Here is a 24,417-nt window from a genome sequence, read left to right as displayed (position 1 = left end):
TTGTAACCGAAATTGTTAGAAGACTTACTTTTTCTTGACAATCCAGCTCCAAGATTGTGGTTCAAATCAAAGGGATCTGTAGAAAAAACATGACAGACATTACTAAGTCCAGGGCAAGATCGGTAAGGCATATATACATATGAACAACCCAAGGCAACTATTCCAGATGCAGAATTAAGACAGTGAAATCGATCTGTTCACAAATCTACTGGGAATAAATTAAGTCCATGGACAAAGGATCACAGCTGTCCAGCTGTGAACCAACTGAATTATTGTAAAAGAGCAAGCTGAACGTGCAAGCAAGAGAATAGAAATTCTTTCCATGAAAGTGAAATGGGCCAGAAAATGATTTACAGAACACTTCTAAAATGTGTCACTGCATTCTCTTGTCAGAGACCATAGTGTAATACTTAACAGTGTAATCATACACAGGGTTAAATAAGTAATGTAAATATGGGCTCAGCTAAACTTAGTATTTTTGAGAAAACCTCAACTGCATTACAATTAATTGCTTTATCAAAGCATTTCCTTAAATCTATTTTTCTGTCAGTTACTGTCATAATGAGAAGTATGAAGTCTGCTATGCAACTTCTTTTCAGTAGCAAAAAAACCCCTTAAGCACTACCAAAACTGAATCGCAATTTTGTGATGATTTCAAAACAGGAGCAAATAACTTATAATCTAGTAACAGCAAAATAAATAAGCCTTATGAGAAAACCAGAATTTTCAAGTGGGCATTAAAGAAATTTGTATATTCACATACTTCATATGCTCTTACCTTCAATTACAATATATTTTGAAGTCCACTGCTTCTTGAAAGTTGTGAGCAGATTTTTTCTCCTAATGCAGATGACATGCTCTTTAAAATCAAATTCTTCTGTGTAGAACCGGAGAAGTCCCAGCCACAGTTGCCCAACAGATTCAGTGTTTTTGCCATAGTCTGGCCAAACAACTGACTGAAAATGACAGAAATATTTTTATGTCCAGTATTTACATTAAGCAGAATAATTTCCATAATTTCCAAACTCAAACAATATAAGTCTTATTTTATAAAGAAACACAACTGATTTATACCAGAATACTTCCTTTCATAATTGGTATTAATAATCCAATAGTGATTTTAAATGGTATATTTTTTAATTTATTAAAAACAAAAGTGGACAACTAGTAAAACTTCTAGCATTAGGTTTTGCCTCTATAAAAAAGAATTTATTAATTCACTTTATGTATCTATATTATAAAATAGTTATTCAACAGGATTAACTAGCTATGACCAGATATACAGAGAGTATTTTTAAGAGTTATCTCCAATCAGTGAGACATACAGAGCGACTAATCATCATGAACACCCTTTTGATCTATTTTTTCAGATTTTGGAGATTATATTTTCACAGATGAATTACAACCAACCATATTCTAAAAGCTTCACAGCAGAGAACTGGGATTTCAAAGCAGAAGTTCCTCTACTTCCACTCCTATATTTGTTGTTTTTTCAGTTGTGATAAGAGTTAGTTTTCTTCTTTGTAGCTGGTACAGTGCTGCATTTTGGATTTAGTATGAGAATAATATTGACAACACGCTGATGTTTTAGTTGTTGCCAAGTATGCTTACCCTGAGTCAAGAACTTTCCAGTTTCCCATGCTCTGCCAGCCAGCAGGTGCACAAGAAGCTGGGAGGGAGCACAGCCAAGACAACTGATCCGAACTGGCCAAAGGGACATTCCGTACCACAGAACATCATGCTCAGTATATAAACTGGGAGGAACTGGCCAGAAAAGCCCCATGGTTGCTGGGGGATGGGCTGGGCACTGGTCAGCGGGTGCTGAAAATTGTACTGTGCATCTCTTGTTTCTCTTTGGTTTTATTCCTCTCTTTTTTAATTACTATTATTATTAATAGTAGTGGTAGTATTGTAAGTATTATGAGTATTTTATATTGTGTCAATTAACAAACTGTTCTTATTTGAATCCACAGGTTTTTTTTCTTTTGAGTCTCCTTCCTACTGGGAGAGGGTGGGGGGAATGAGAGGTTGGCTGTGTGGTACTTAGTTGCTAGCTGGGGTTAAACTACAATACTCAACCACTATATTTGGGAACAAGGTCTTCAAAAGAAATTTCTTTTCATTTGCCCAGCTACAGGTAACAGCATTTCCAATTAGCCTGATTTACTTACCAACTCCTCTATCTTATCAAAGAAATATATGTTCCAGCCATCAACTAAAATTTCAGGCTTTTTTGGTTCTTTGTAGATCTGAAAGTATAATATTAAAACTCATTAGAAGAGCCCCTCATATTCAGCACTGACATTCTTCTGGTCAATACTGTGTACAGATATGCATTTCTTTCCAATATACCGTACCTCTTGAAGAACAGGGATGACAGGTGGATTTCTCTGTTGAAGAAAATAAAGCACCATAAGAGTGTATGCATAAGATGACAGGCTACCTCGAGATGCATCTCCAATGTCACACATCTAGAAAAAGAAACATGATTTGTATCTTTCATGGTTATCACTCCTTGCTGCAGGCACTACTGCTTTCAAATGTCTGAAATATACTTACTTTTGTGAAGACTTTCATTGTGTAACACAGATATTTTACTCTAGGATCAATAGCTGCATAAGATGACAGAAGTCTTGTGTTATGCAAGGCCTACAAAAATAAGAAAGTCATATAGAAAACACCAGAGTTCTGAAGACATTAAGGAAATAAGCTGAAAACACAAAAAACAAAAACTCTAAGTTGTGTCCTCAAGAAATGCAGATGTGAAGCCCTGCAGAGTAGGAACATAGATTAAGAAAGGAAGCATTCCACCATGAGGTTATCACCTGCTCTGTTAAAAAGCCAAACAACTTTCTTAATCTCTGTGGATGTGGTACCAAGCAGCACTCACAGAACAGTATTTCAAAACAAGAAGTACTGATCTACTACTGCAGTTTAATATTTGGTAGAAGGTAACTTCTTGAACCAAGAGTCAGTCCAGAAACGTGAGAGCTACCAACGGACCCATATGGATGCATAACTTCAAGAAAACTTTCAGACTTACTTAGTGGTTGAGGTGTATTCCTAAGACTGCTCTTGAACTCATACAAAATCTTCAGAAAGCTTAAGAATTGGCTTTCAGATTTAACTTTCCTTTGTTTCAAGGAACTGGCTTTCAAAATTTAGAGATATTGAAATAAACAAAACCTGGTTTTAAAATATTTGGCCAAAAATATGTTATAGTTCAGGCAAGCTGGGTTCAAAATCACTACTTCAGGTCTCAAGGCTAGGCAAGAGCCATGATGGGAAGTGGAGTGTAAAAAGGCTGAGGTTACATTATTTTCTCTCATTTACAGAAAGACTTAGACACTTAAACCATTATTTCTTACTCTTAGTGAAGAACTAACAGATTTTCTTAGAAAAGTGACAACTCCAAAGTCACAATCGTGCAGCTGACTCCACTAATAGTCAAGTAAAAAAAAAAAAGTTTTTTTTAAATATAAAACTGCAATAGCTAATTGGAAACAGTCACTCACTTCAATCTCAAGAAGGGGAGAGGGGGCGTCGTGAGGGGATCAGGGAGCACTGAGGGCATGAAGTGTTACTGGTGAAGATATGGAATGACACTGAGCTCCTGGTCAGTGATGACACAGGGAATGTGCAGCTCCCTGTGGGTTTGGGACAGGAATGTGGCACTGCATTGTACCAGGTGGATACACTGCAGCAAATCACATCTTCAGAAAAGGTCTCTGTTAACTCATAGCTCCAAGGATGCAGCTCAAGGGATGGCAGCATTGTGGTTGTTGTTGACAGATCAGTGGCACTGCCAGACAGCACCAGGCTGCCTCTTCTGCTCCACATTCAGTTTGATACTAATCTGGATGTAGTTGGTATGTGTCAAGAAAAACAATTCCTAGTGGTTGGTGGGAAAAGCGGCAACTTCCATCTTATTCACATTCCATCCAAACAAACCTTGCTAACTAAGATTTTGGTTGAATATTCTTGAAGTGAAAAGGCTTACTTAAACCTCTTTATTGTAAAAGATATTGCAGATGCAAATGTTTATCACATGTTTGTTCTCACAAGCAATGGATGTTTCTGCATTATATGTCTCCCACTTGCTAAAACACAGGAAGCAAGGAGAAGATGGACATGACTATAGCAAAAAAATTACAAGGACAGATAAAGTCAACCTTCATTTCCACAGAGGAGCATTACAGCCTGGGCTGTCAGGATTTTGTGATCAGCAACACAGTGAACAAGATCCATTTGATAACTGGGGGTTAAGGAGATCATGTGCTCTCCAAATGGAAGGTGGACACTACCAATGCCCTGGCGTCTCTTCAAAGTTTTGCTGATTCAAGTTTGGTCAAAAGTGCTGCAAAACTTCAAGTCCTTGACAATATGCTGTTTGTTTTAGATACAGAGAACATCTTAAGCATGTGGGATGTTTATTCTCTTACTCTAATTTGGGATTGGCCTTGAATACATATTGAAGAATTTCTTCTACCTACAGAATCAGATTCTTCTCAAGTCATGTGGGAAGGGCTTGCCAACCTTAAACTGATTGTCATGACAATACCAGATAACAAAATAGATCTGCGCTTTTTTGCTATAAGACATAAAATAAGAAAAGGAGATAACCTTACCAGAGTATTATATAAACTGATGTCTACTTCAAGACCACTTCTGACATGGAAAAATTTGACAATGGGGACTTTTGCAGTTGTTATAGGCAAGACATTTCTTAAACCTAGGACAAAATGTTTTATTACTGAATGACTACAGTACGGTCCTAATAGTATCAAATAACTTCTAACTGTAGCAAAAAGGCTACAGAATAAAATCTTAGTTGATACTAAACTTATGTTGGTCAGTTATGTTTTAATAGTGATTTTAGATATGTGTCAAACATGATCAATCTGCTAAATATAATTTATACGTTTAGCCCCCTCAAAAAACCAAGATCAGTCTAAATAAGAGAGAATATAATTTCTTTATAGAGAAATAAGCTTAAGAGAGAATTGACAGTTCACTCTAATTATACAAAATTAACTTGAGATCCACCAAAACAAGCACTAAGAAAGTCATGATTTCTTGGAGAAAAAACAGAATTCTCATTGCAAACTTGTATCAGAATATCTTTGACTATCAACTTACTACTCACTGAACATACAAATACAACATAACTACTAACTTGAAGCCTCAAATCTTAAATTGTTTGTTCTGATACATGTAGGTTATAAATATCTGTCCAATTCAGATGTGGACCTATTATAACCTCATAGACCCACATGCAAAAAAATAAAAAAATCCAAATGTTCACAATATTTAATCTCACTCTTACTACTATTCCCTTCAATCTAATTATATCTTAAGGATTTTCATCTACAGTGCCCCAGAACATTCTCATTACATCAACTGAAGTCACATAAACAGAATCATTTATTTTAATTTTCCAGAAAGTTACCTGACTGTTTCTTGAGAACTTTTGCTAAATCTTCAATGATTCTGATGCAATCAAGTCCCTAAGACATTAAGAAAAAAAGTTGAAAGATTTATCTGCTCTATTTTAGCAAACCTTTTATTATGTGCCATTAAGCTTAAAGCTGTATAATTGAACGTTTCGTGTTATACAAAATGTGTATATGTCTGAACACCAGAAATTGTTTCAAAATAGCATGTATCAACAGTAGACAATATATTAATGTAAGCTTTTAAAAAAACTGATATTAGGCATGAAGGGAGAGTGATGTGCCCTTCCACTGTTTACCATTCCTAGTTGTTTATGCTACAAAGCATGTTATTTATCCGCACAGATAAAACTAGAAGTGCAGAATTCAGAAGAAAACTGGCTACTGAAAGTTATTCTTAAACTAATGCTTAGATCAACAGCAAAAACCTTAAAAATAATCTGCCTTTGTGGCACCTTCTTCTAATATGAAAAGCTTCTATAAAATAATAAATTTGTTACACTAGATATACAATATAACAGTAAAATTTTGCATTTTTTAAACTACAAAACCAAAATACTTCCAAACTACCTCAGCTGTTTGCAGTCCATCTATGGTCATACAGATATCAAGGTCACTTTGTTTGAAGCCAAAGCCATTTTTTGAGGAGCCAAACAAATCCAGCTTGGTTCCTGTAAGAAATGTGATGTATAAATCAAGTTAAAATAATTATTACAAAACTACTCTCTGCTGCTTTGATTGTTTTTTTCCTTACCTTGCCATTGTTCCTTCCTACTGTGTTCTAGATATGAATACATAAAACCCCCCAAATCTAAATGAAACCCTTAAAAGACTTAGAACAGAAATTAATGTAATGAAACATGGCAATGCTGGTATAAATGCAACATTTATATGTTAAATGTTCAAAACTAAAGTGTTTATTATGCTGAAATTATATGTTTTCTTGGAAAACACTCAAGTAGGAACAGTCAAAAGTATAAATATGAAGTTAGAATGGGCCTTTTTACCTGGGAAATCCTGTCTAATGAAGATTTCCAAGTTTCGTCTTATATATTCCCGAGCTTGATCCTCTACTATAGTTGGAGCAAAATCATCTTAAAAACAAAAGACAACAATTTAGGCATCTGTAGAAAGAGCGAACAGCAAAGATTCAAATGAAAATAGTGAGGGGTTTACAGTAGGGCAGGGGAGGGGAAAGAGAAGAAGCAAGAGAAGATTCACATATGAAGGAAAGAAAGCAAGGATGTAGGAGAAAAATACCTGTTCAAAGAAAAACATTAATTAGACAAATAATGCATTTTGTCTGGTCAGAAATGGCGAGAGAGAAAGGAGGAAAGTTGGGTCACTCTGAAAAGAACAAAAGTGGAGAAGTATTACAAAACTGTATTTTGACTGTTTTTTTCCTAAACACTTAAGTCTTTGTTTACTAAAAACCACAAGGTAAGTAACTAACAAAATTCAAAGCAGACAAATGTAAAAGCATCAGTCAAAAACCCCACCCAAAATCAGATTCTCAGAAATTAAATTTATTTGCCTATATGAGTAATCAGCCAGCCACTCCGCGGAAGACAAGCCTAAACACTTTCTGTTTCTCTAGATACAAACTACTCAGTAGTCCTAATAAGCTGTTACAAATCTTAGAATTGTATCTAAGAGTTGGAGGCTATGTAGCAAATAAACCGTCACCCTTTGTAATGCCATTAGCCTGTGGTTATTTCATTATTTTTTCTGATTCTTTTTTTATGACACAACAATATTCAAAGGAAAAAACTTACGGTAACATTGGACACAAACTTGATCTAGAATAACTGAAAATTTGGGTGTCAGTGCTGGCAATGGGTCAAGCTCAATTTTCTTGAAGTCTTCTGGACAATCACTCTTTAAATGACCTTCCCGTTTGCACAAGCTACATACCACTGTAGGAGACTGCATGAACAGAAAGCAAAGACTGGTTTTAAAAACTATAGTACTTTAATGAATTTGAGCAACACTTTCATATAACTTCTAATAGAACATAAGCAATATGTTTATGTTCTGATACAGCTTGCTTACCTTGCCCTTTGTAAAAGCTTGTTTACTGAATTCATAAAAAAGTTCAGATTCTAAGCACTGCTCTGTTGCTGTGTTGTCTTCAAGATGGCTTTTCTTCTCATTAAGATCTTCTTGACTCAAATTAACCCGCAGAGGTCCATCTACATTTTCTTTGAAATGTTTATTCTCATATTTACTTAGGACGGAAAAACCACCTTCTACCTCTGACAGTGCATCATCCTCTCCAGATCCAGTGTATCTGTTATCTAGTTCATCTCCAGCTCTTATGCTAACACTGCATTCTCTCTGAAGGCTTGGTGCTTCCTCCTCTTCCTCTTCATCATCTGAGTTAATAATTTGGGATATTTGACTCCATGCTGAACATACGAATTTTTGGGGGGATTCATCCAGTTCATCAGTACCTTCACTGCTATCCTCATCAATGTCAATCTTGTCATCCATTATACCACTGCACTCTAAGCCAAACCCTTCATTCTCTGTAAGTGCAGCATATTGAAAACCTTCTAAGTCTGAAATACTACATGTCTCCACATCATGCTCGTTCACTGTAACTAGGACATCTCCACTGTCACTGTCTTCATCTATTCTCTGCTCAGCAGCCAGAATATTATTCCATTGTCTTTTTGATTGTTCATGTTCCTCTTCTTCCTCCTCTTCTTCATCTTCATTTCCACTCTCTGTCTCTTCACAACTTGGTTTAAAATCCTCATTATCTTGAGAAATAATTTCCTCGATTATACAGTCTGAGTCTTCATGGGTAATTCCCAAATGACTTATATCATCAGCCAATTCTTCTTCTGTGAAACTTTCTGAGCCATCATACAGTTTTGAAGGACCAACTTTAGGTTCCTTGGGAGTGCGTGCAGTCTCTTTTACACAGTCTTCCACTACTGCTGTGTTTGTTCTACCATCCAAGTTTCGCAAGTCAGAATCTTCATGCTTTATAGCACCTTTCCCATGGTTTGGCATTTGGGATTTCTCCTCACTGGCATTTGAAGAGGGTCTTTTGCTCAATTTTGCACTTCTTTTATGAGGCAAGGCAAAATACTTGTAAGTTGCTCTCAGGCAGTGAAGAATATACTCATACATTAGCTGGCTGTTCAGAGTTCTCGCCACGTTCCTTTTGACTGAATATGGGTCTAGTAAAAAGAAGAAGTGAGCCAGCAGTGAAGGAGTTCACTTTTTAAAAAAAGAATACACTTAAAGCTTTACAGAATTTGAATATACTGCTCTTAAGTTACTCCTAAACACTGTGTAAGGACATATGATCTACGAATTGTGCTGAAGACAATTTTTAAGTTCACTTAATTACTTCTGATAATGTTGAAAATAATACGCAAGAGAAATACTACTTAAATTGATTCTTTTCAAGACATATTCTAGTATATTGGAAAGCACAGGTCAATACTGAAAATTTCCAAGTTATAACATGCAATGTCAATAGCCAAGTCAGTACTCTACAAAATTAAAACAACAGTTCTTTGAAGTTTGTTGAGATACCTTCCACAGCAATGCGCTTTCTAGGCCAATCCTTTGATTCACGAGACACTGTTTCTTTGAGTCGTATGCTAATCACCAAGTCAGCCATATTGAACTCCAAGGCATAGAAACGAAGCAGTTCAAGCCAGAGCTGACCAACAGGTGCTGAACGGTGCTGACCTAAATGAAATACTAAGGGAACCTGTCAATTACAGAAGAAAATCTTAAATAATATTTAGTGCACAGGTGTTCAACTGTTACACTGCCTTGTATTTCATCTGCAATATAGTATGACAGAATTTATCACTGCTACTATACTCCTGCAATTGCAATATAACTGCAATTAAAAAATTGGAAGCCATAGTATAAAATCAGATTATGAAACTTCAAAATTAAAGACTGCAGCAATGGTAAAAAATAGCATCAATGATAACAATTGCTTCTTTAAGTTTTTATGCCATAATTTATAAATTTCCAGGAAAGTAGCATATCTCATCTAACAGGACAGAATGGATTATAAAGCTCACTTTTTAGCAAAGCCTAGGCTGTACTGTTAACTCTCATAACATGCAATCATATAGTGATACCGTTTCTTACAAAGCTGTTATAGTAGAAATAAGGAAGAGTTCAAAGCAAAGAGGAAATATTTTCCATATGCTTAACCTACTTCTGAGATAAAACTGCTCCAACTGTATAAACTATTCTCCCATGACAGATTAAAACCCAGGGTCTTATCAAAGAGTTTGAAATAACATCTATTTGCCTGCCAGCTTCTTAGCCAATAGGTAAGGATATCCTATAGGTATATCTTAGTTCAGCACACGGTTTTGAAACATAAATACAAAACTAAAATAGAAGATGGTTCTTTTTTGTGAACAAAAACAATTGCTAGACTACTACAGAAATAAATTTAAAAGTTCCAACCTTGCCCCTTCTAGGAGAAGTTTCTTGTGGCAAATCAGAATCATCAGTAGGGTTATGCTCCCAAACCACAGCATCATTCTTGACTTCCTTCAGATGAAAATTAGTTAATTTGTTTAATGAGAATCCTCCAATCTAAAGAAATAGAAAAAGAAACATAGAGCTAAACATCATATGAACTTTAAATCTTACCGCCACTCCCTATGACAGTAAGCCAAATGAGAACAGAGCAAAGTTTAAAAATAGCTGTTACAGGTCTCGAATATGGCCCAATCTTCTTCTCTCTTCTCCACATACTTCTCTACAAAAAGCTCTCTAGAGCTTGATGCTTTTGGAAGGCTATGCACTCCGGAAATGTGGACAAATATGAGGTGGATTGAGAACTGGCTGAATGGCAGATCCCAAGAGGTTCATAATCAGTGTCACAGGGTCTAGTTGGAGGCCTGTCACTGGTGGTGTCCCCAGGGTTCAATACTGGGTCCACTGTTATTTAACTTTTTCATCAGTGACTTGGATGAAGGGACAGGTGTCTCCTCAGCAAGGTCACTGATGACATAAAGTTGGGAGGAGTGACCGATACCCCACAGTGCTGTGCAGCCCTTCAGAAGGACCTCAACAGGTTGGAGAGATGGGCAGGGAGGAACTGCCTGAAATTCAGCAAAGGCAAGTGCAGGGTCCTGACTTGGGGAGGAATAATAATCTCAGGCACCAGCTCAGGCTGGGGACTGACCTGCTGGAAAGCAGCTCTTCAGGGAAGGACCTGCTGGACAATAAGCTGTCCATGAGCTCACAGTGTGTCGTGTGGCCAAGAAGGCCAATGGTATTGTGGGGTGCATTAGGAAGAGCATTGCCAGCAGGTTGAGGCGGTGATCCTGCCGCTCTACTCCCTAGTGAGGCCATGTCTGGAGTGCTGTACCCAGTTCAGGGTTCCTTAGGACAAGAGAGACATGGACCTCCTGGAGCAGGTCCAGCAGAGGGCTACAAAGTTGATTAAAGGACTGGATCACCTGAGAGAGTTGGGCCGGTTCAGCCTCAAGAAGAGACAGCTGAGAAGGGAATCTCATGTATACAAGTATCTGCAGGGAGGGTGCAAGAGGACGCAGCTAGGCTCTTCTCAGTGGTGCCAATCAACAGGACAAGATGGGGCAGAAACAGATGAACAGGAAGTTCTACCTGAACCTGAAGAACTTCTTTACTGTGTAGGTGACTGTGCAGTGGAACAGGTTGTCCAGAGAGGTTGTGTATTCTCTCTGGGGATATTCAAGAATTGTCTGGATGCAATCCTGTGCCATATGCTCTAGGATGACGCTGCCTGAGCAGGGAGGTTGTAGGAGGTGTGTCCAGGGGTGCAGAGGCAGGGAAGCCCAGGGGACATGCATGGAAATATGTACCCTCATTGGTCACAAGGTCACATGGTTTTAAGGGATAAAAACAGTGCTGGGTTTGAATTAAACTCTCTTTGATTACCATCTCATTGGGGAGCTGACTCCATTTCTTTATTATATAAAGACCCCACGCAACACGTGGCGCCTGAACTTGGGGCTCAGAACCTACGTTAGGCCAGAATAGAAATCCCTCAATCAGGGGAATATTGGTAAATTCCGGTTATCGTATCCGTTTTTAGAATATGGGCATTTTTCACCTAAAAAAAAATCAGACGTCTTTAAGCCGTTGTCTCAGCCGATACTGAGAAACGCAGTTAGTACAGAGAGCTCAAAAAAAGATTAAGGAAAGTACACAGGAACAGAGAAGAAAAAGAAAGAAGAAGAAGAAGCCGAGAAACCGGGACAGCACCTGCGGAGAGAGCAGAGCGGAGTCGACTAACCACCTGAGCAGTGAGTGAGCTGAAAAACAGCGCCAGCAACCAACACCGTGGCCAGGGCTGCTCCCTGAGCAGCTGTGAGCCCACAGCTCGGAAACCCGAGTGGCAGAGCACACCGAACCCCGCCGGGACCCCTGCCACCCGCCGCTTGCCGTGCACTAAGCACTGAGCGCGAAAGCAGTGCCGCTGCTGCTTGAACACCCCCAGCTCACCTGCGAGACCCCGCGAACCCCGCACCGGCACACTTTTCTGCCAAGTGGAGAAGCGCCGCCACTCCGTGCAGCCTGCTGCCTGCCCGCACTCGCCCGCCGCCTCTGCGAGCCCCGCGCCCACACCAGAAGCAGCACGGGACCTGTAGCAGCCGCACCGCGAGCCCACCGCAGCGCCCCAGCCCCCGCCCCGCCCAGCAGACTGTGGGAGCGGGCAGCCGCCTTCCGCTGGCCCGTGCGTGCCTACAGCCGCCGCGTACAGCCTCCACGCCGCTGAGCCAGCCGCCAGGAGCGCCGCAGACTGTAAGGGAACCTCACACGCTGCCGCCGCTGCTGCGACCAATGCACCACGCTGGGAGGTCCCCCCGCCATCTGCCACCGCCCCCAAGCCGCCGGAGCAGCAGCCGAAACCCGGACAGCACCGGACGCCGACGGAGACGCCGAAAAGAAAAAAAGCAGTGAAGGAACAGCCGATCCAGAAACTGAAAGTAAAACTCAGCAGCTGCAAATCAAAGGACCCCTCCACACGCGTGCATCGACAGCGGCAAGAATAAGGTAAAAAACATGGGAAGTTTTTTCTCCACCAAGATTTCACAAAACACAGACACCTTATCTATCTGCTAAGACCTTACCATACACAAGCCACAAGGGCTGAATTAACAGAGCTTTTACGTTTCATTAATGCAGCAGTCCCAGAGCTGCCATTGCTAGAAGCTCTGCACATAGAAATATGGGACAAGATAGGAAACCTCATGAAACTGAATGCTCAGGGGGGAGACCCCCAAGCTAACAATGCCATTTCAGCCTGGCAAGTCATAATGTCTGCACCACACAGAGGCCATAAGTGGACAGTAAAAGCATCCAACACCAACACACCACCCCCCACCCACACTGCTAGTCGCAGCCCGAAACCGACGAGGGTTTACCGGGAGGGGAGGGAACTGCTCGAGAGTTAAGTTATGGATTGGGTGCCAATAGCCACGGGAACAGGGGTCGCTGGGAGGGAATGAAGCCTGTAACGTGGGATCCCAGCCCCGCATGCGTGGGAGCAGCGCAGGGGGCTCTGTTGCAGTGATGAGGGGGGGAACCCAGCCTATTTGCCACCCCACGCTGTAGATGATCAGCGACCACGTGCACCAGCACAGGCGCAAACACATTCCACGCCAAACGGATAGGAAGTCGATCCGTCTCTTCCAGCCCCAGCGCCGCCCTGCTCCAGTCATAGGCACAAGGGGGGGGGGGGGGGGGGGCTCTCCTCCATGCCGCATCCATCACCCACCACTCCCCCCCAGAGGGAACTGGGTTTACTGGGGGCACAGGGGGGAGAGACATGGGGGGATGAGGAGGAGGGACCAGGGATGGTTCCACTGGAAGGGAGTGAGGAGGCAAACGGGGAAAGGTCAGTTGACAAGGGGGAACAATGTCAGGAGGAGGCATTTCGAGTGGGAGATTTGCAGGTTATTCATGCATGCCCAGTTGTTTTTTGCCAAAGTCAGCCCCCTCAATTCCAGTCTCTGCCATATGAGGTGACAAAGGAATTGAGGCAATTGGTAAGAGATACTGGCGTGTCCTTAACAAATACTTTCACGTATTTGGAGACATCGAGTTCCATCTATTTTTTCACCCCACATGACTAGAAGAACCTAATGAAATTAGTTCTTAACAACACTCAGTATACAGTCTGGTTAACTGACTACCTGGAGAATTGTGCTACATGTGCAACCAACACCCAAGTAGGCATAACCGCAAATCAATTAACCAGGGAAGGAAATTATAGCAGAGCAGATGCCCAGGCAACCTATCCCTGGGAGGTGTACAAAGTAATAGCCAAAGAAGCCCTGAAAGCCATGAGAAAGCTACCCACTACAGACCGGAATAGCAACCTGTCATCCACAAAAGTGTTACAAGGTTCTACTGAATCATATTCACAATCCCCAGATCAGCTGCAATCTGCTTTAAACAGGCAAGTTGAGTACAATGAAGCCAGAGAGATGCTTTATAGGCAACTGGCTTTTGAGAAGGCAAACCCAGACTGTAAAAGAGCTTTGCAGGCCCTTCCTAAAAGGGAGAGCTGTAGCATTGCTGAGCTGGTTTGACCCTGCCAAGGAGTTGGCTCTGTGGAGCACCAGTCTGCCTCTTTAGCCACAGCCCTAAGCGCCCAGCTAAGAGTGCAGGAAGGGGCCAGACCCAGAGTGGTGGGTCTGGCTTTAGATGTGGTGTCCCTGACCACTTTCAAAGGGATTGCCCTTGGAGACCCTTAGCAGCAACACCCCACAAGTACCTAAGCAGCAGGGAATGGGCCGAGTTGTACCAAGGGTGCCGTGGGCGGGGCCGGGGCCACGCCATGGGCACTGCACTGCTTGCCACCGTGCTGCTCTCCATCCTCCTCTTTGCCACCCGCTTTCGCGAGCAAGAGAGGTAGCAGCTTGAGGCAAGTCATAATGTGCCAACAACCAGTTCCTGGAATACCCCTGTATTCTGCATCCCCAAGAGAAGTGGCCGGTGGAGAATGCTGCAAGATTTAATAGCAGTAAATGCAGTCATAGAACCTATGGGAGCATTGCAGCCTGGACTTCCCTCACCTGCTATGCTTCCAGCAAAGTGGCCGCTAATGGTTATTGACTTAAAGGACTGCTTTTTTACCTTCTTCCCACACCCTGAGGATGCACCAAGGTTTGCTTTTTCCATCCCCGCCTTGAACAATGCACAGCCCCTGCAGAGGTATCGTTGGGTTGTCCTTCCTCAGGGGATGCAAAATAGCCCAACGAGATATCAAACAGCCATCATACACCATTATATAGACGACATATTAATAACCATGGCCACAGAAAATGAACTGCAATTTGTTGTTACTGCTCTACTCAAAGCTGTCCAAGATGCCGGGTTACAGGCTGCTCCAGAAAAAATGCAGCAATCACAACCCTGGACGTACCTTGGATGGCAAATCATGCAGCAGGAAATTTCTCCACAGCCACTGCAGCTCAAGGTAAAAGACAATTAACTTTACACAAGCTGCAAAAACTTCTGGGAGCCATCAACTGGCTAAGGCCTATTTTGGGCCTAACCACAGAGGAGCTACACCCTCTATTTGAGCTCCTTAAGGGGGACTCAGACCTAACGTCTAGCCGGTCTCTGACAGCAGAGGCAAAGCAGGCATTAGATACTTGTGCCAAGGCAATAGAAGGCAGGCAAGGTAGAAGGAGAAATCCTGAACTACAAATCTGCCTTGCCCTTGTTTCCAGCAGGTACCAGCCATTTGCAGCTTTGTTTTAGTGGGATCAGACTGAAAAAGACCCACTGCAATTCTAGAGTGGCTGTTTCTGCCCCACACACCACCTAAAACTGTGTGGACTACTAATGAAAGCTTGCCAAGCTTGTCATTAAAGGCAGAGAACGACTACAGGAGCTGGACGGGAGAGATCCTGCAACCATCCACATCCCAGCTACAAAGGACAACCTTGATTGGATGCTAGCTGAGGATGCAGGATTCCAGGCTGCCTTGGCAGCCTTTGACAGTGACATTTCAATTCATTTCCCTAAACACAGACTGTGGGCAGAAATCAGTAATTTACCTTTAAAAGCCACAACCAGATGCAAACATGAACCAGCGAAAGGCCTTACGGTCTTCACAGACGCATCTGGGCAGACCCAAAAAGCTGCAGTGGCATGGGTAAACCCTGATACAAGAGAATGGGAACGAGAGGTACAGACCATGAACCAGGGTTCTGTACAGGTTCTGGAACTGGCTGCCATACGTATTGCCTTGGGAAAGTTTTCTGAACCACCTGTTAATATTGTCACAGATTCCTGTTATGCTGCAGGGTTAGTGTCCTGTCTTGAGAGTTCGTTTCTTCGAGATGTTGCTAACCCTCACCTGTTGTTTCAAATGCGTTCTGTATGGTTTCTTGTCAATCACAGAAAGTTTGATTTTTACATAATGCACACAAGGTCACATACAGAAATGCCAGGACCAATAGCTGATGGGAACCGAGAGGCTGACAAATCAGCTATGTTTACCACCGTACCTAGAGTCTTAGAGCAAGCAAAATCGCCTCATTCATTTTTCCACCAAAATGCACGTTCACTGAAGAGACAATTTCGAATAACACTCAATCAGGCTCGAGACATAATCATGTCATGCCCAGACTGCCAGCAAATCACACCCATGCCATCTCAGGAAGGCGTTAACCCCAGAGGGTTAATGGCAAATGAGATTTGGCAAACAGATATCACACACATAGCTGAATTTGGTACGTTAAAATACATACATGTAACAGTTGACACCCATTCACAATACATAACTGCCACAGCACACACTGGGGAAAAGGCCAAGGATGTAATAAGACACTGGCTCAGTTGTTTTGCAACCCTTGGTACCCCAAAACAGATTAAGACCGAAAACGGGCCAGCTTTCATCTCAGAAAAGGTAAGAAACTTCCTATCGGATTGGGGAATCTCTCACACCACAGGTATTCTACACTCACCCACTGGACAAGCAATTGTTGAAAGGGCACATCGCACACTGAAAGACATGTTAACAAAACAAAAAAGAGGGGAATCAGTCTGCAAGAGTGTCTGTGGAAAGCCACATATGTCATAAATTTTTTAAACTGTGACAATGCTGAAAAAAGCAGGTACGGAAGGCAGCACAGGCCTCAAGCTTTCGCCTCTCCCAAACCACCAGTCATGGTAAGAGATCTGATTTCAGGGCAGTGGACAGGACCAACGGACCTCGTGACTTGGGGGCGAGGTTATGCCTGTGTGGCTACAGGAAAGGAGTTGAAATGGATTCCTTCCAGGTGTGTTAGACCCTACCTAGGTACACAACCACAGCAGCAAGAACCAGAGTAACGTAGAAGTTATAGAAAGGTTATGTTTACGTTTCAAGTTTACATATAAGGATGACCAGTGTGGCAAAATGCTGAGTCTATACAAAATCCATGAGTGTGTGTATGATGAATGGAATGACGGGCGTCAGTGAATGTGTGAGTGAATGAATAAGAGAGTTGTTTGACTGGACAAGTGCCTTAAACACCAAACACCTCACAAAAATAACACTACCTCCGCCACATGGTCACTTTAAGAGAATTCAGTTTGCTAAGCTTACCCTGTTTTTGAAATAAAGTTGAACTCCCCAGTTATTTAAACCCTCAGATTAATAAAAGTTATAAGTCTATGCATGGTTGGGCTAAGGCCCCTAGGTTAATAAAGTTGTTTTTCCAAGTTGCACTACCCCTTAGAAATATAAGAAGGCTTTAAAAGGTTTACAACAGATGTATAAGAAGCCAAAGGAAGCGATGTATTGGGTCATTGCAAAGCTATGGTAGTTTATAATGTACTGTTCTGTTGTTTGCACTGTTGTTTTTGCACTGTTTTCGTGACCGTCTTAAATAATTGAGAAAGGGGTGATGTAGGAGGCGTGTCCAAGGGTGCAGAGGAAGCACCCAGGGCAGGGAAGCCCAGGGGACATGCGTGGAAAGATGTACCCTCATTGGTCACAAGGTCACATGGTTTTAAGGGATAAAAACAGTGCTGGGTTTGAATTAAACTCTCTTTGATTACCATCTCATTGGGGAGCTGATTTCATTTCTTTATCATATAAAGACCCCACACGACAGGAGGTTGGACCAGATGACCCACTGTGCCCTTCCAACCTGACCCATTCTGTGATTCTGCATCATGCAACCTTGTCTTTGCACATTAGACAACCATAAACATGTATCTTTTCCTTACATCACCATATACAACAGGATATTTTTACTCATCCAGTTCTCTCATCTAGAGAGTTGAGATGCTTTGGAATGAGTCACTAATGTACTGAAGTAAATTCTTAACTACAAGGCCCATGTAATTGGTTACAGACACTGGAACATGCACACTTAATATAATGAGATTAAAGGAACAAAAATGGGTGCCATGAATATAACACCTAAACGGTGTCCTGGAGAATTGGATTCTGGATTTGCATCCATAATACAACTCTTGATATTAAGAAGCATTTCAGTTTCTAAAACCAAGAAATACATGCTCTAAACTTCTAATCTGATCCCTTGGGCAGGTATCACACCAGAGTGCTCCCCAAATATAGTCTATGTTTTGAAGAATTAGATGTCAAACTCCAAGATACTGTTTTGGGATATGTAGCTATGTGGATTGAGTTCACAAGACTCTGGAAGAAAGGCCAAAAAAAAAAGAAAAAATAAATTGTTGCAAAATGCATTATTCAATGTCCAGCTCTCCTTATCCACAAAAGGGGCAATAGAGCACTTAATTCGATGGCTAAGATTGTGAAATGCAATCTTACAGCCAGGCATACAAAGGTTAGGGGTGTAGCCTGGATGAATTCACGTTCTTAATTCCTGCAGAAATGGCTTGCTAATGGCTTGCTCAGAATAGTATGAAGCTGACAGATTACAAAGCACCACAAGCGACTGGTCCTCTCATTCACACTATTCACTGTATAAATACACATACCCACGATCCCAAATAGACAGGTAGTAAAGGCTCTTTCCTCTGTTGTAGGAAGAAAATAACCATTAAAGCAAACACGTAAGGTGACAAGCCTCCTTCTTCAGGACGATCAACACAGCACAACTGCAAAAACGAATTGTGCAGTCATTAGATTTTGAAGTGATACCATGAAAAATATTCTTTTAATTATGGTTCAGAAGCCTTACACATTAAATACTGACAGAAATTCAGATATCTTTGAGCTTTTAATGGATGGAATTTGTTCTCAAGGCCTGTATATTTACTGCAGGTATGTTACTACTGTAACATTTTCAGTATAAGAGCCATAGAATGCAGACTGTGCCATATGCTGTCTGCTTTGCCATTTTCAGAAAATGATGACTCCTTTTATGTAGCTACAGTACAAGACAAAAGTTTTTCAATTTTTTAAATTAAATAATATTTTAATGGTGAGCACACAAAGTTTTAGAACACATTGTTTATTCACAAGATGGTTTTCATCTACAATGGAGAAAAGTAGTTTTTTCCTTTATTTTTTTTCATGATGGATTAAGTTTATGGGGAACTTGCAATTCCATTTCATATACATTCCTCTGATTAGTTTAGCAAAAAAGCAGGATTCTTACAGTCTGCATGTTACTGAATGAAGTTTAAAATTCCCCTTTTGAAATTTAGCAGAACATTATTGCAGACAAATGATAGTTACATAATTTACAAAATTTACAATTTATGAAAATCTATACCCTTATTCCAACTCTTTTTCCAAGGACTGTTTCAACAATTGTTTTCTCAACTATAACAACAGTCTTACCAGCATAACATAGAAACTCATTCAATATTTATTCACAGATGGGGGAACACAAATGACTCTTACCTTTGCCCAGTACCTGAAGGCAGTCACTAAAGGTACGACAGCAGGTTCCAGCTTTCCAAGTGTAGCCAAATGGTTTGTTGTCAGACAAGCACTCTCATTCCCTGCACTCACTTTACAAATAAGGCCACTAAAACCCAAAAAGAAACAAAAGATCTTGGAGGTTTCATAATAACACCCATAGGCCAGATAATATCTCACAGAACAGTGTAGCAGAAGGCTGTAAGGAAAGACTTGAAAACCTCTCAAAGACTGTGTCTCTGCATGAAAAGCAGCATGCAATACTAATTTGATTTATGGTTAGGTTGAAGATATATGCATTATAATTTCCTGTAAAAGTGTTTTAAAATACAATTCAAATTTAAGTATTTTTTTCTAACGATATTAATTTACTGAACTGAAAAAGTTACAGTATTAATTTCCTTCATGAAACAAAAATATCCTCCCATACCACAACCACCAGAAAACAGTTTCTGTGCTGTTTACACAGCACATGAAATATTTTCAAACATGAAAAAATAAAGGTAGCAGCAAATAACAGGTAATATTTTTATCAGTAGCTGTTTATAGATTGTTTCATGAATCTTAACTGATATCCATTAAATGGGCAAAATAAAATAGCTTTCACTTGTTCTCAAAATACTAGCAAAGCTAAGCGAACTGATCTTGTCCTTACAGAAATCTATAATTTAATATGGTATGTAAGCTACCTATAAGAAAGGAAAGTTTCTGCTTAAGCAATTATCCCAAATGGAAGGGTAAGGGTACATGCTGGAAGCCATAATGGTTGAAGGGATTGGGAAATACACAGCTGACGACAGAACAACCCTTACCCTCTTATTCTAGGCTAGGAATGACTTGCCCATGAGTGTTAGTTTGTGTTTCAAGATCCATGGAACTGTAATAATTTAGTACAGAAACGTCATTTATCAGATGTTGGTACACATAATTTACATTGCTATATACTATTAGAACACACAAAGTGACAACTGAGACCTTTGCTTTTCTCTGCACACCACCACTGGTACTCTAGCATGGAAATCTGCATCAACTTCTGTAAAAGATTCTAGATAGGAGAAAGAAAAAGAAGCCACGTTAAGCACGGTGTTGACAAAAAAAATATGTTGAACTGGATGGAACTAGAGGAGTACAGCTAGAATTTCAGCTCCTAATACAATGACTAATTTTGAGAAAAACAAAAAAGTATATCTGATGATTTACAAGAATGACTGGATTAACTTTCACATGTGATGGGAAGAGTATGGTCTATACAATAAGCACTGTTAAGAAAATACTGAAGAAAAATGGAACTTTTCAAAATTCATATCTACACAGACACAATAGCTGTAATTAAGGAGGTATATTTAGGTTAAGAGCTGGTTTCAATAATTTAGGCATACATACAGACAAATGACACCTGTGGAACAATGCTAGCATGAAAAATAAAAATCCAGAGTGTTAAGTCAGTACTATATAGAAAGAATCAAAGTTTGTTTTCCCTGGCTATCTGACAATGCTCTATATAAGTACAGAACTGGCTTGCCTACATGATGTAATGTCTTTTTGCTATGCTTTTAAAATCTTTTTTCCTCCTATTCTTTATACAGTTTTCCAAATACAATTCAGTTTCATTTTAATCTAAACACTAACCAAGTACAAATCCTGCTGCAGTCTTTTCTCTGAGTAGTGTTTATTGCTTCAAACTGGACTCATTTTTTGATGCCTCAGTGTTTCACTGGGCCAGGAAGAGAGAAAACTATGAAACAATTCTAGAAACTCAACTCAAAAATTCTGAAATGACAAGGTTTTCTTGATGTTACCAAGGCTTGATGTTACCTAGCCAACTGGACACCTAATTTCTTTAAAAAGTATCTTGCTTTTGCCACTGGGGTACCTCAAACACCTAATGCTCCATCCCTGTATATTCTCACTCATAGAAAAGGCTTTGCACAACATGTTAATGCAAATATTACTTGCATTTGAAACACATTAGAGATCTTAAATTCTTACAGGATCTCTCTAATGTGGCTGAAAAATTCTCCAATATCATAATGGTCATTTGACCAGACAATAAAATGTACATACAATAACGGTGGGGGTGGCACTGAGAAAAATCTACGTCAGTAAATACATGCACGTTTAATATACATGTTTGGAACCATATGGTCTGACTTCCCAACTGCGGGCACAAAGCAAGGCAAGAAAGCAGTGAAGCTTTTTGCAATTTGCATTTAAAAAGTACAGAACTTTTTTCTGCATATTTTCATTTTTTTTTGCCTGCATATGCTTGAGTTGGTTTGAGTAAGTGCACTCTTTTTAAAAGACTGTAAACTTCATTTCCCTGTATTAATGTATAGAGTTGCATTCATTACCCGAAAAAAACCCCATGTGTGTGTATGCAGTCATTTGCACATGGCCCTCACCGCACTAACAGGCGTGTGCACAATTACAGGAAAAGAGACCACATCTGAAAGTACCTTACCAGGTTTCTGTTACATGTTAAAGAGCTTAGGCTACTTTCTGTACTATGCATGGCTAATAGAGCAGTCTGGGGAAAGAAAGGCAGCAGTCTACCTCATGTGTAATGACATCTTCACTTACAATGTAGAAGAAAGCTTCCTACTAGGAATTTTTCACATTAGCACAACTAGTGGAAGTTCAACCCTCATAACACTGAATAGCAAATCAAAAGCAGTTCTGCCAGTGCATTCTGTCCTGCAGTATTTTTCAGTCTCACATCTTTCTAAAAAAGGGATAGCCTGTGATATTATCTGTTCAACAGAGATGAAACTCAACAATACTAAGCAGTAATAATTTAGTGGAATTGAGAAGGCAGCAACTTTTTTCTTACCACTGCTTAGGAGACTTTCTTGCACAAGTAAGAGAACATCTGGTTGAGTCATCTGTCAATAAAAGGAAGAAAGCTGTTTTCATAGCTGTCAAAAAGGTGATTTTCTACAATTCAAATTTAAAACATTGCCTCTAGGTGTATTTGGCTATTATTAAGTTGTATCAAAAGGAACAGGAACTCTTCTTATTTTGAAGGAAAAAAAATTCTGAGCAACTGTAAGTAAAGTTATTTTTACCTCTATCAAAGATCCGGTTTTGGGAAAAAAACACTATGAGAACTACTATTTCAATGCTTAAATATGACTGCATTCTCACATAGCGGATCTCCATCAGGTCACAGACTGCAATCACAGCTTTTTAAAATCATATGCACTTTAAGAACTTGGATCATTCTTTGTTTCCTAAAGAAAATGCTAAATTCCAACAATGGCACTGTCAAATCAACTACAGCAGGAGTAAGTTTGAGTATGGAGTCAAGTCCTTAATTCCTTTTCAGTGTTCAAGCACAAAGATGTATAGAAACAAGTAGCATGACAAATTAAGACTTCAAATTAGTCTACCTATAAAACACGTAATATGGTCTCATGGCTCAAAACATGCATATATGTGAATACGTCAGTACAGTAACAAGATCAGTACAGAAACCAGATCACAGAAGTGCTATTTAATCCATATGTAAGAGAAAATAAATAATGATCTGTCTCACAGGACTGCTAGAGCACAGATGTTTAAATGTTTTCAGTTTTTCAGAAGGAAGTTTCAACAAAACACAAAGTTGTATTATATTGCCTGATCACTACTCTTATATGAAGAAAGGAATGTTATCCCAAGACCAGACCTGCTTTTTTTACTCACTGGGTTTTCAGAAAAAATGTTGCTACCACACTGTAAGATATATTTAAACTATAATCTAAGTAAGATACAAACATTCAAAACTACTTAGACATACTTAATAAAATAGCCTTACTTACATGGGCAGGAAACTGGGTATCTATGTTTATGTCTGAAGTTTTGAAACCAAATCTGCTATAGGAGGAGCCATACAATCTTAATGAACACTCTGCAACAAAAAGAATTATACTGCATTTACTCTATGCCTAATTCTAAGTCTGTAGCTACTTCACAGCATTGTCAATAGATCTTAAACCTACAACTGGTTTTGATAACCCCAGGAAAAGAAGGTCTTCCAAAAACCCAGAATTGTTAGTAAATCCTGCCTTCCATGCTGCTGCTAGTAAAGGCTTACCATGAAGGTCAAATGATCCCCATGTCCTTTTCATCTTCACTTTTTACTGCAGGTCTGTTTGGGTCATGAGCACCATTGTAATTTAATTCTGAAACATGGTTGTATTGCTACATCATGTCATTCAACAGACAAGTAACTAAATACACTGTTTCAGAGTTTAGCTAGCCAAGATTTTTAATTCAGTTTTCACTTTACAAGCTGTCTGGGTTTTGTGTTCTTTTAGTTGATTTCTTTTTTGTTTGTTCAGTTTTTGTTGTCATTGTTTTGCCTTTAAGTTGGCATATCTAACACTTAGAACGAATTGCAAATAATACCTGGCAATTTTTGACGCAGTAAGTTTTCCATCACTGTTTTAATGTTGAGCCTTTCTTCTAGATCTTCATTATTTAAGCCAAACTCCTGCACTACATTTTCAATAGCAACACCAATAGCTTGTATCTGGGAAGGCGTTGGAGGAGGCAGAGCGGTCAGCAGCTGTTCTTCTTGCTTTTCCTTTCGAGATAATAAGACTGATGTTTTAATGGTTTCCTTGAGTTGCTTAATGTACTAGAACGAACACCAACATCTCATCCCAAGTAACACCACCAGAGGTTTTCCAGATAATGTAGGTAGTCAGAAGCAATAAAGAATTCTGATACTCCAGAAGCCTTCAGTAATGTGCAGAGGTATATATACATGTATTTGGTATGTTAAAAAAAAATCACTAATTCTTTCCTCACCTATGAGGTGTGAAAAGGTAGGAGTTAAAGAGAAAGAAACAGAAAACCTGCATAGGACATATTTTTGTCCACTTCAAGTGGAGAAAGTAAAAGGAACAGAAGATATTTCATTAAAAAAACCCAGTAAAATTGACACTGTGCTGGAAATTATTTTGATGCTTATGTTCAAAACAAACCCAATTTCCTTCGAATATAAACAAGTTCTTAATCAATGAGTTCTTAATTTTTATAGTATTTCTGAACTGAAATATTCACTCTGACATATACGTTATAATTTCTAATTCTGCCATACCAACTACATTTCCTTATTGCTACTGCTCATTC

General features: G+C 39.9%; 1 protein-coding gene across 1 annotated transcript in view; it reads right to left on the bottom strand.

Annotated features, from left to right (window-relative positions):
* The window catches only part of TUT7 (terminal uridylyl transferase 7), a 41,177-nt gene that overhangs the window by 9,090 nt on the left and 7,670 nt on the right, over nt 1-24,417 (bottom strand). Inside the window, exons 5-23 of the mRNA XM_027731840.2 lie at nt 23,689-23,866; nt 23,100-23,188; nt 22,130-22,181; nt 20,275-20,344; nt 19,282-19,408; nt 18,411-18,530; nt 9,909-10,040; nt 9,006-9,186; nt 7,506-8,644; nt 7,229-7,379; nt 6,461-6,547; nt 6,024-6,124; nt 5,450-5,507; nt 4,629-4,732; nt 2,560-2,649; nt 2,358-2,471; nt 2,172-2,249; nt 779-956; nt 29-76 (exon numbers count right to left, since the gene is read on the bottom strand). Coding sequence (XP_027587641.1) covers nt 29-76; nt 779-956; nt 2,172-2,249; nt 2,358-2,471; nt 2,560-2,649; nt 4,629-4,732; nt 5,450-5,507; nt 6,024-6,124; nt 6,461-6,547; nt 7,229-7,379; nt 7,506-8,644; nt 9,006-9,186; nt 9,909-10,040; nt 18,411-18,530; nt 19,282-19,408; nt 20,275-20,344; nt 22,130-22,181; nt 23,100-23,188; nt 23,689-23,866 — 3,097 coding nt within the window. The remainder of the gene's footprint in view (nt 1-28; nt 77-778; nt 957-2,171; nt 2,250-2,357; nt 2,472-2,559; nt 2,650-4,628; nt 4,733-5,449; nt 5,508-6,023; nt 6,125-6,460; nt 6,548-7,228; nt 7,380-7,505; nt 8,645-9,005; nt 9,187-9,908; nt 10,041-18,410; nt 18,531-19,281; nt 19,409-20,274; nt 20,345-22,129; nt 22,182-23,099; nt 23,189-23,688; nt 23,867-24,417) is intronic.

This window comes from Pipra filicauda, unplaced genomic scaffold (assembly GCF_003945595.2).
Source record: "Pipra filicauda isolate LSUMZ 115617 unplaced genomic scaffold, ASM394559v2 scaffold191_size1418713_pilon, whole genome shotgun sequence".
Taxonomy (NCBI): Eukaryota; Metazoa; Chordata; class Aves; order Passeriformes; family Pipridae; genus Pipra; species Pipra filicauda.
The sequence above is the reverse complement of the archived record's forward strand: the minus strand, read 5'-3'. Positions and strand labels throughout refer to the sequence as shown.